General features: G+C 38.3%; 1 protein-coding gene across 1 annotated transcript in view; it reads left to right on the top strand.

Moving 5' to 3' along the window:
* EFNB2 (ephrin B2) overlaps positions 1 to 12088 on the top strand; it is a 46688-nt gene that overhangs the window by 13417 nt on the left and 21183 nt on the right. The window contains exon 2 of the mRNA XM_058045838.1: positions 8908 to 9191. Coding sequence (XP_057901821.1) covers positions 8908 to 9191 — 284 coding nt within the window. The remainder of the gene's footprint in view (positions 1 to 8907; positions 9192 to 12088) is intronic.

Below are 12088 nucleotides of genomic sequence, written 5' to 3' on the forward strand. Positions count from 1 at the left end.
TAATTGCCATATTAAAGTAATGATCACAAGAATATCTTCTGTTTGAAAGGCTTACAGACGTTGCCAAAGTGTATCATCAAGTCTTGTGGAAGTAGTGTTTGTCCTGTGTATTTCCATATACTTCTGTCCTTAAACAGAGCCCTGAAACATGCTACCTATTTGGAAAGAATCAAAGGCAGGAAACTTTCTTCAGATATATTTAGGACCTAGCTATATGAAGCACTTCTGAAAGAATTCCAGCTTTGCTAATCATCTCTGATTCTCATGTTGTGCATTACTTAGTGCCACGTTTCTGGAGAAAGCAAAATGAAAAGAATGCTGAGGCTAGGGGTTTCTGCTTGAAGTACTGAAGTGTGTAGTGGTGGCATGGGTCAAGAGTTGGGCTCTCATCCAGACCCGCATGCATCATTTGTCAAGAGGTAACTAGAAAGAGCAACTAATTACAATGCACCTACTGAGTGTTTTTTCTTTCAGAAATTTCTCAGAGTAAGCCATTTATACAGACTGGCTGCTGCTTTCCACTGCAGCCACTTGCAGTTTTTTAACTCTACACAGAAAGCACATTTCTAATGAAATGAAATGAAACAAGAAGGAGCATGTGCCTGTGTGTTTCCGTGCTTTTGTATGAGAGCAAGTGAGCAATGATTCCATTTGCTGAAGCTGACTAAGTCCAGCACTGTTGTGAGGTTCATATTTCTGTAAATGCTGATGAAATGTTAATATAATACACTTTAAAATAGAACATTGGTCATACTCAACCTTTTTTTTTTTTTTGCTCCTTACTTAAAAGACTGTCATGAAGCACATTAGTGGTTCTTTTGTGGTAACAGGAATTGATTTAGTAAATGGATCAGAATTCTCTGGTGCTTTAAGTACTTTAAGCAGAGCAGTAATGGCTTTCTGCATTAATACAAAAAGTTAATTGCTATTAATAGTCCCTTATGTGGAGGTCATATATGAAAACTGAATATAAAATCTATATATTTTTTTAAATCCATAGATTTAGTAAAGGATTGGATTGCGTGTCTTTGCAACATTTCAGGCCTTGCCCTTGTGGCAAATGTTCTGAGCCAGGTTTCACATTCTTGTGCAAAAAACCCATTGCACAGGAAAAGACAAATAAGTGTTTGCTCTCGTAAGTTTTTTAAGGCAAGGAAAACATGACTGACTTTTACATGGGGAACCACAAGTATTTATTTTTGCACTCTGGATTTAGTAGGGATGGAGGGGTAAAACACTAGCTGGTTTGAATGTTTTACTTATGTATGTGGATTTTTTTGCTTTTTTTCCTGTGTGTGAGAGCCAAAGCAGCAAGGGAAAGGGCAACTTTCCAGCAAAGCTGAGCCACCTCTGGCGCGCGGAGATGGCATCCCTTTGGAGCAGATACGCTGCCTAACAGCAAAACCCTTCTGGCAGCTGCTCACCAGGTGGCTGAAGGCAGGATGGAGGGCTGGGGAAAGGGGGCTCTTGGTGCCCCGTGTTTGTGGTCACTCCAAGATGCCATGATCCCAGCCTGAGATGACATGATTCCCTGGAGAGGGACTGCACAGTGACCTGCCTCTGCTGCAGCCCAGGGCTGGGGTAGCCGTGAAGGGGAGTCTGCGGCCTTTGCTTTGGCTTGCTTACTTTGTATGAAGAACGAGATCACATCTGTAACCTCACACATCACAGCTTCTAAGGAAGCAGATTTTCTCCTTGAGTGTCTCCAATAAGATGTGCTGGGTTGCAGGTGACCTTCCACATACGTGAAGGGTGAAAGGGGTACGTTTTTGCAAAATATCACCTCGTGGCTGCAGGGTTTGTGCTCTCTCAAGTGCAAGGCACCTTTAGACTTGGGATGATTCTAAGCTGAGTGGAATGAAAAAGTGTCTGTATTTCTGCAAGAGCGCTAGTCATAAGAGTTATTTGTTGAAGGAAGCTTGTGACAGATCCAGGAGACCAGCTAGGGCATTTTCTGATGTGTTTGAAGATGAATGGTGTCTGTGGGTATCTCTGTACAGTAGAAGCTCTGTGCCTTTAGAACTGTGATGTGATGGTACAATTTGACTGTCAAATCCAGCAGGTCCATGCAAAAGAATATTTCCTTTGGAGAGAAGCATATGCACTCTAAGCCCATCCTTGGTTTACACGTATTAGAAATCCCTTGTATTTTAAATGCTTTCCTCTAGTGTTTTGCTATAGGTAGTGCAATGAATGGATAAATGAAAATTTAAATTTAAATGAAAATTTAAATTAAAATTTCATACATGTTCCTTATTCCTTGTCCACTAAAAATTTTGATAAAATATAATAATGCTACAGAATCATTCTTGTGTTAGCTATTAAGATTTCACTTGCAAACATACTGCATCGTTTTGACCTACTGAAGTAAATGGAAGTCCTGAAACTGATGTAAGAATAGGTCCAGAAAAAGGCACCAAGACCAGTGCCCATTTGCATGGCTATTTGTGGCACATGAAATGGTGGCACCACTGACATGTTGTGTCCAGCGTTGTGATTAAAACAATATAAAACCTTTACCATTCCCTTTTTCAGCGCACTGCAAGCATTTGGCCCAGGTAGTCTGAAAGGAGATGGGCTCTTTTAGAGGTGAGGAAGAGTGAGGAGAATAAGGTACCCCAAATCCACGAATGGAGATCAGCTATGGTTTCAGGGAACTGTTTCAAAGCAGTTATGAGTTTGCTGTGGGTTTATTTCAGGGGAGCCTGAACATAGGTTTTTCCCTTACAGTAGAAGTGAGAAATACAGGACTTGCTGCTTTACCAACTCATGTTATAATATTTCTTAATTTGGCTTTGTATAATGTGGTACTTGCCATTAAAGATCTTAAGGGATGAGCGTGAATATATTTGTTTATTTATTTGTTTGAATTCCTTTTAGTTGCTAGCCTGCAAGTCCCATTAACGCCAGCAGCTATTCCTTACATAAATTGTTTCATTAACTGTGTGGAAAAATGTTACATATAAATAAAGGTTAGCAGATTAAACTTCTTCAATTTTATTTAAATTCAAAAACATCCCTGTTTAGCATGTTGTGTAAAACTTTCCTGTAGTATTAAAATGATTTAATAAGACTGCACTGGTAAAGAAAAGTAGCTTCCAAAACTCACTTAAAAGAATTCTAATAATACGAAATGCTATGCATTTTTTGCTCTCAAAGTTTCATTTACTAGTCTGTGTATAAAGCCAGTCTGTCATCTTGCTGTGTCACACTAGGGTATTTTTTCTTGCAAAGATTTTGCAGAAGCGTAGTGCCTTTTTTCCTCATAAAATTATGTACCCATTTTAAGGCAGACTCCACATTAATCTTTTTTTGATGAAGCTTGTTTTTCTGTCTGTCCACAGCAGTTACTGATCATGTTCTCATTGAATTCATGTTCACTTAATCTATTTAAAGTCGAGAGAGATGAGTCCTATAAAATCACTGCTTCTGCACAAAAAGCATTTACAGCCAGGTGTATACCTTATATGCACGTGCATATTTTTGTACATGGTATTGAATATGACAAAAACTAACATGAAAGTTTTGTGTAGAGCTTTTGCAGAGAGCTCTGATCTTTGTTTTCGGATTTTATGCAATGCAGTGTTTATGGGAAACAGGAAATTGTTTTTCTGCTACTTCACTGAAATCACTAGCCTTTTCCTGAAAATTCTCTTTGCTTGCATCAAGCTGGTAAGACTTTTGCCTTGCTTAAATATCTCTCCGGTGGACTAAGTGATATTTGAAATATGAATGTTGTTGTTTTCTCAAAAGTCAGATGATTAATACATATACTAATTAAAAAACATTCTTTAGACAGTAAGGACTTGATGTGGAATGTAATTCTGTATTCTGTTTCAGTTTGCAGTTTTATAAGTAACGGACTAACATACTGTGTTATTAGTATTCATGATATTTCCTTAATAAACTTTTCAATGAATAACTTTAGAGTCAGGCTCATAGTTAAAACTTCATAAAGTTAAGTGGGTAGGATTCCCCAACAGTAGGTTTCAGGCTGCATTTTAAGAAGCGTCTTGATTGTTCACATTTTTAGGATTATTTTTGTGACATTAATTTAAAGCTAACTGCCTACACCAATTAGTTCGGGTAAGTTATTAAAGCACAGAAATTTGGCACTGCCTCTCCAGTTAAATATACAAGCCTTGCATCAAGTACTAACATGCTTTCTAAAATCATATTTATTTTATAATTACTAGAATATAGTTAAAGCTAAGTGTGCATGTATATATTTATAGTATATGTGCATATATGTATGTGTCTAGTTTCACAAGTTGGAAAAACCCGACAAAATATAGGATTACATCACTCAATACTAATTAACAAAATCTCTTAAGAATTTATTTCTCTAAGAATTTTTTCTGCAGGTAATTTTACAATTTCAGAATTTTCTGAAATTTTCTTATACTAAGAAATGATAGAATATTCTCAATGAATGAGTGTGGGCAGGTTAAGTTCTACTTTTTTTTGAGAGAGAGTTTCCTATTATGAGGTTAGGCAAGTTTGAGTGGTTATCATTAAGCAAAATTCCTTTGTAATTAATATGGTTGAATGTGCTAAGTTTCTCTAAACAATAAGTCAATTCTTAAGAAATTCTTGGGAAACTAATATACTTTTTAAAAAATATATATAAAATTTCACAATCAAATTTAACTTAGTGAGGACTTTGACAAGTAAGGCTGCATTATTACCAGAAACTGCTGCTGAGACTCAAGTGTGGTAGATAAAATCATTGAAGTGTTGGTGTGAGCAGGGAATGAACCACTCTGTTCCCAATTTCTTTTTGTGTCGCTGTGGCTTTATGGTCAAGTGCAATAATTACTTTAAAAAAGGTTTGGGATCTCTGCAAGGTGGTGTTATTTGATGAGCTGCATGACTAGTTGGACATGTGGGAGGGATTCACATCCATGGGCTTTTGCACAGATGTCAAATGTCGCCCACAATGCACCAGTTTAGGGCTGACAGTAAAAATGCCATCTGTATTGAAAAGTGCCAGACAGAAAGTGCATGAATTTCATCATACAGCTTATATGGTACTTAATATACTTTTCTGTGCTTTCTCACAGCAGGCACCAGGATTATTTATTGTGAGCAGGATTTTTCAAATGCTCCAAGAGTCTCTCTGTATCTGACTGCTGACAGAAATGAGTTGGGAAGCTTCCTAAGCTTTTCTCTTAAGTTTTTGTTGGGGTCCAGGGGCCTGTGTTGGTATTTAAGTTCTGCAGTAAATCATACTTAGAGCTGAAATGCAGAAAGTTAGAAGCTTTTTATAGAAAGCAGTGGTTCCAGTGCTGGCACTGTCCTGACTACTTGGAGAGCATGTCACTGTCCCAAAGCCATCATTGAAATAACAGCCTCTACAGGATCAGTCCCAGAATTATGGAAACACCTTGCTTCATCTTTATTATAGCTCTGTTTTGACGTGGGAAAAAAATGAAGGCACATTTTGATCAGACTTTTAAAGCCATTTTGTTAATTTTTATAGACACCATCCTGCAAACATTTCATCAGCCTTGATGCTACTTTGGAATACTTAAAGACAACATCAACACTTGCTGATGTTGAAGAAATGAAGACTCAGGATCAATCCTGATACTTTTTAACCTCCACCAAGGCTGAATGTACATTGTCCTTTCTTTTTTCTTTTTTTTTTTTTTTTTCCCATAGAAGGTCTTCAAAAATAGGATCATAAAACAGTAGTCTTAATCCTTCTGACATTTCATAAATAGCTTCAGAAAATGCTTAGTACCCAGCAAATGATTTATTTAAAGTCTTTATAAAAAGTACAGTAGCAAAAGTACTACACAAATGCAGGGATAATAATCATGCCTACGACTAATCAGCCACTGTAAGTTTTGTGGTTGAACTGAAATGCATGAGGTGAAACTTCTTTATTAACTCCATCCATATTTGGGCTTTGTTGTTGTAAGAAAATAAGGAAAGTAAATTGGAAAAATATCTCTCCCAGCAAAGGTCATGATCAAAACTGCAAAGTGTGGAAAAATTTCAATACAATCAAATTCTCAGATTAATCCTTGCATTTTAAGCCTTTTTTCTTCCCTAATCCCATCAGTGTTAGATCCTGCAAGTTCAGACACTCAAGTAGAAGGAGATTTACTGAGTTTAGTTCTAAAACTGTACAGACTTCAGAGTCATAGCAAGAATATTCCCTGCCATAAAGTCTAACAAGTGCATTCATTTAAAGCTCTTGTAAAATGTAGTTTTAACTGTCTGTTGGGGACAGTTCTGTCCTCTACCTTTTATGGGACAATTCCTGGCTGAAACTAAGGCTCACAAGTGCACCCTCTTTCCTGTAGATGTTTCTGAGGATTGCCTGGCATACCATCTCTCAACCCATCCTGTTTGTGCCCAGAGTTTGAATGGAGAACATACACTGTGGCTGCTACATGTATACACACAAAGTCTAAAATTAGCATCAGTGTCTTTCGGTTCTTAGGGCAGATTTTAGGTTATATTATTGATAATGATGGACAGGTACATTTATCTAACCTTAAGAATTTCATATTTTTTATGTATGGGAATCTAACTTGATTAACTTACAAGCAAAGATTCAGTCCTTTGAAATCTCAGGTTTCCTATTACACAGTCCTGTTATGTGAAGAAGAATAGCTGGCAAGAAGAAGTATTTGCAGCAGTGGGATCATACAGTGACCAGCCTTTGTCCTGGCCCACAGATGGGGGTATGTGAGTGATTGTCATCTTCCTGATGCAGCAGTGCTGCACAGGAGCAAAGCTAAAATGGGGCTGTGGTCAGACAAGGTGGTAAAATGAGTCACGGGTGACGCAGGTCGGCTTGGAAACTCTGTCCCTTTGCTTTTGCCTGGTCAGAGTTGATCCCTGAGGAGAGCCAAAATCTGAGTACATGCCGCTCCCTTGGGAATTTGCTGGCTGGGATCCTCCTGAGTCGTAGGATCATAGAATTGTTCAGGTTGGAATAGGCTTGTAAGACCATCAAGTTGAGCTGTTAACCCAGCACTGCTGGGTTCACCACTAAACCACATCCCTAGGTGCCACATCTACACACACTTGTGGTTGTCCTTCAGCAGGCTGGTAACTCTGAGGAGGATGCATTCCCACCTTCCCATTTGTTTGACCATTTCAGCTTTCCGGAGGCGGTAGTCACTGCATTCCTTTGGCATGTCTGAAAACTGGAGGAGGAGGCGCAGCTTTGCCCTGTCTCCACTTCAATCTCGGTTTGAACAGCCGTGGCCAAGCCCAGTTTCTGCAGTCTGGAAATTACACTGCACAGCACAAAAGAGCGCAGTGATTTATACATCAACAGTCGCTTTTCTTGCCATAACATTTCATTGTTCTAGTTCCCCAAATCTGTAATTACGCGTCTTTGTCCTGCTACGTGCTGCTTCATAACAAATATAATTCTTACACTGGCTTTGTGAGTGAAAATAATCCTGCTTCAATTAGCACAGATCATAAACTTGAATTGTGTGGAGCAAGCAGTTGTAAATGATGGATTCGAAATTTGGGGCGTTGCATCATGCTTTAATTTAGTGGGTTCTCCCCCACCAGTACTTCATGCTGGTGGCTCCTTTTGCCAAGCCAGAGGTTGGAGGTCACCGACGCCTACAGCTTTGTTCTGCGTGGGCCTTGATACTCTAATTTAAAGTTTCCAGAAAGGCTGCCTGTGAATAAGCTAGATTTACTACGTGTGCTGTTTAAATATTAGCACTTGGAGAAGGGTGTTCATTAGACAGGAATTGTTTCACTTGGTTTTTCAGGCCGATTCTCCATTAAGGAAGATCTTTGGAAAATGCTGGCAGGCAGGAAAAAGAGGAAAGAAAGTCTTTTAGGTCTGTGCATTCGAGTCCATTGGTTGTGTTTCTGGCTGTTGTTCTAAAACATGCACTTCTTGGCCTTAATTGAAACAAATATGTCTTAATGGAGAGAGAAACAAACAAACCTGCTGTGGTTTTTGTCCTTGTGAGAACACAACTCCTTACTTTGTGCATGAATCAATACCATAAGTAATTATTTGTATTTTTCTTCCATGAAGAAGTGATCATGTTTGCCTGTTAATTAATATGAGTAGGAAAGACAAAATACTGTGTCTAACTGCAAATATTAAAGCTCCCTGCCGGTTTGTGTAAGAAGTCTTCCCATAATAAGAAAAAAAGCGCACCTGTCTTTACCTACTAGCACAAAAAAAAAAAAAAAGAAATCAAAAATGAGCTAAAATAATGACAGTAATGGTGGAATTTGTGAAGAGAAATCATTGTAGTGGAATGGTCGCACTGTCCTGGATATAAGTGTTTTTCCTAGAAGCATGTGTGATCTGGTAGATCTCTGTCCTTTGCAGAGATCTGTAAACATGGTCCTGGTTGAGTGTCTGATGTTCCTTTGTGTTACACTAGTAATACAACAATGTTTATCAGCATGTTGATATATTGTTAGTCTTACATTTTTTCCTGTCCCACATGGCTGTTCAAGGGGGTTGAAAGATTATTTTTGTCATTCTCCCATATTCAAAATTAGCAAAATATGTGCAAGAATAGTAGAAATATTAGCAAAACAGAATCATAGCTCATCAGGTATTGTGTTAGCCGCTCTGCATGGCTAAATGCAGTGCAAAAAACAGTAGTGCTTGCCAGAGAGAGAGATGTAAAATCTGCCAGTGTGCCCAAAACTGGGATAAGGACTAAAAGATTCAATCCATCTGTAATTTCCAAGATCTAAATAAACATCTTGTTGATATTGAATCAAGCCCAAACTATTAAGATTTGGTTTGCTCAGTCTGTCATTTTGGTTTTGGAAACTGTTTATTCCTGTCTATTCATGCAGTTGCTACTTTTCTGCTTGCAATTTTATTAAATATCTCAAATTTTATCTCTTCTTCTCTTCCCCCATTCCCCCTTTTTCTTTCCTTCCTTTTAGATTCCTTCCTGGACAAGGATTGGTACTATATCCACAAATCGGAGACAAACTGGATATTATATGCCCAAAGGTGGACTCTAAAACTATTGGCCAATATGAATATTATAAGGTCTACATGGTTGATAAAGACCAAGCTGATAGCTGTGCTATTAAAAAGGACAATACACCTCTACTTAACTGTGCCAAGCCAGATCAAGATGTTAAGTTTACCATCAAGTTTCAAGAGTTCAGTCCTAATCTCTGGGGCCTGGAATTTCAGAAGAACAAAGATTATTACGTCATATGTAAGTTCAAACTTTCAGTTGTTCATGCTTTTAAATATAATTGTTCCTTATTTTGCATGCTGTCTTGTGTATTATAAGCAAACTACTAAGAGGAATATGAATGGGTTTATGTATTTTTTATCTGAAAATGATTCCTTGCCAGCATATTTTCAATATTGTTTCTGATTTCCAAAAGGTCTCTGTCTCTTTTTTCCTTGGTTTGTATAAACCACAATTGATTGTACTTCTATGCCTGTAAAAGGCTTTATTTCCTTCTCCTTCTTCTTTTTTTTTTTGTTTGTGCACAGTATTGTGTCCTGTATTTGCATTAGAAGTTGTGTGCAGCTAAACTGTGCTGGTAATGTGCCGTGCTGTTGGCCTTGTCCTTGGCTTCTCTTATGCCAGGAGCAGGAGTACAGTGACCCCGCTGTTCTCAGATGAGGCATCCTGTGTGAGTGGCTAGCCATTGCTCCAGGTGCTCTGGGCACTCTCACAGGAAGCATCTTTTGGCCACTTTGGTGCCAGTTTTGTCAGTACAAGGCTTACTGGTAAGGGCCTGTAGTTGAACATGCCTTTCCTCAAAACGTACCTACTATGTCCATACAGTAGCTAGGGGAGTTCTTGGGTAAAACCTAGACTAGTTAGCATGGTCTTGAATTTTATCCTTTTTCGTGCTCCTGGCTTGCTAAACAAATATGCATGGCACAGGCCTCTGTGCAGCAGTACAAACTTTGTGTGAGTTTCTGATCAGGGATTTATGGCTGAAAGCAAGTCTGGAGGTAGCCACTGTGTTCAGTGATTCAAATTACTTACGATGTGTGAAGTTAATGATGTGAATCAGGAGTTAGCATAAGCTGAGACCTCAGCAGTATAACAACAATTTACATTAGTTTAGGTTTTGTCATTGTAATATTAAGCCCTGTGGATCTCATTTAGCCCCATGGGCACTTTTTAAGTCTTGAGCAAGTATCCGCAGTTATTAGGTGACGGAAAAAATTCTGCAAATACCTGGCTTTTCTGCAGTTACAAACAAGTTAGATACTTGTGTGTCTTATTTCACAGAATCATAGAATAATTTGGGTTGGAAGGGACCTTTGAAGCTCATCTAGTCCAAACCCCATTCAGTGTGCTGGGACATCTTCAGCTAGATCAGGTTGCTAAAAGCTCTGTTCCCAGGTATGGAGCATCTACCACACCTCTAGGCATCATGTTCCTGTGTTTCACACACTCACTGTACAACATTTATTCACCATACCTGGTTTAAATCTACCCTCTGTTAGTTTAAGACCATTAACCCATGTCCTGTCCCAACAGGTCATGCTAAAAGATTAGTCCCTGAACGTGTTTCTGCCACCTCCTTGAAAACTGGAGGATTGATAATTATTTCGTGTAATGTCGGCCTGTGTAATTATTTCTCAATTTCTGATTTAAAAATATTGGCACTTTTAAAAAGCGCTCTGATCAAGTACTTTTGAAATGGAAATGGAAATTAATTCAATATAAATTAATGCTCACTTCCCAGTAATATCCATAATAGTACATGGTAATGTATAAAACAAGGTTGTATGTCACAGCAGCTAAAGTAAGAATTCACTGCATTATTAATATTAATTACTAGTTTTAGAAATTATTAAGTAAGAGTTACAGGAGATACAAATCACCATTTTTTTGTTTTAAAGACTGCTAAATATGGGCACTTTCTCTGTTTAGCTGGGGAGTATATAAAAATGTGATCCCACTTAAACAATATTAACTTTGACAAACTTCCCACTGAAATACAGTGAGATATTTACTAGGGTGAAAGCAAGAAAATTACTTGTTGAGAGATAGTTAGTAGCATAGAGAGATAGTAACTCCTGTGAAAATGTGTAGCATAGAAATGACCATGCTCAAATATTTGGCTTAAATGAGGAAATGTGCTCATTATTTAGTGCTGCTTTTAAAAACATCCACAGAAGACCAACTGTAGTGGAACAAATGGCACTGTTATAATTATTACCTGAAAATTATGGGCACAAATGGAGCTTTCTGATGCACTGTCAGTTCTGTCATATCTATGTCATGGATTTACCCAGAGAATTATTAAGTACATCTCATTTTCATTAGTTTGGTATAATTATTTCATTATAGCAATAAGACATAATAGACATTGCATTTCCTGGAAGATTACAGCATAACTTGGTTGAAAGAACTTACTCAGCCTTCAGTCTAATGCCTCAAAAATCACACTGCCCTAGCAGTAATACTGGAGTGCCTCAGGGTATTATTTTTCCTACTCATTGTGGCATAAACAAATGGCTAACTTATCACTCTAGCATACTGACTGAGCTTCAGCAAGGGTACCCATACATTTTAATAGGCTGGACAAAAAAGCACCCCACCCTTGAAAACCCAGCCATCCTAAAGCTAAAACCCTCACCTTCCTGTCATTCAAGGAGAAAACAATAAACTCAGTGATGCTGGTCTCAGAAGCACTAAGAGGCATAGAAAAGTAGGCCAGTGCTCAGCTAGGACACCATTTTAGAGAGTACTGGAGCTAGATAGGGTTTTATTAGTTTGTATTCAAAAGCTCATGACACAGCCTTGTCTGTGCAAGTTCTGGTAGTCGGGACAGTTGCTGTCATTTTTATAAGTAATAAAATGCATCTTAGTCATGCATGCAAATCAGGCTTTGAATTGTTTGCATGCATTCCTATTCACAGACCTGTAATTCTTTCTTTTCCTTCCTTCCTTCCTTCCTTCCGTCCTTCCGTCCTTCCTTCCGTCCTTCCTTCCGTCCTTCCTTCCGTCCTTCCTTCCGTCCCTCTGTTTTGCCTTGTTTGTTTTGTTGGGTTTTTTTTGAGGGGCGCAAAAGCTGTGAAATGAAGGCAGTGATGCATTTCATTTGCCAGCTTTTGATTTTAAAGTATTTTAGGATC

Source organism: Melospiza georgiana, chromosome 2, assembly GCF_028018845.1.
Source record: "Melospiza georgiana isolate bMelGeo1 chromosome 2, bMelGeo1.pri, whole genome shotgun sequence".
NCBI classification, from domain to species: domain Eukaryota; kingdom Metazoa; phylum Chordata; class Aves; order Passeriformes; family Passerellidae; genus Melospiza; species Melospiza georgiana.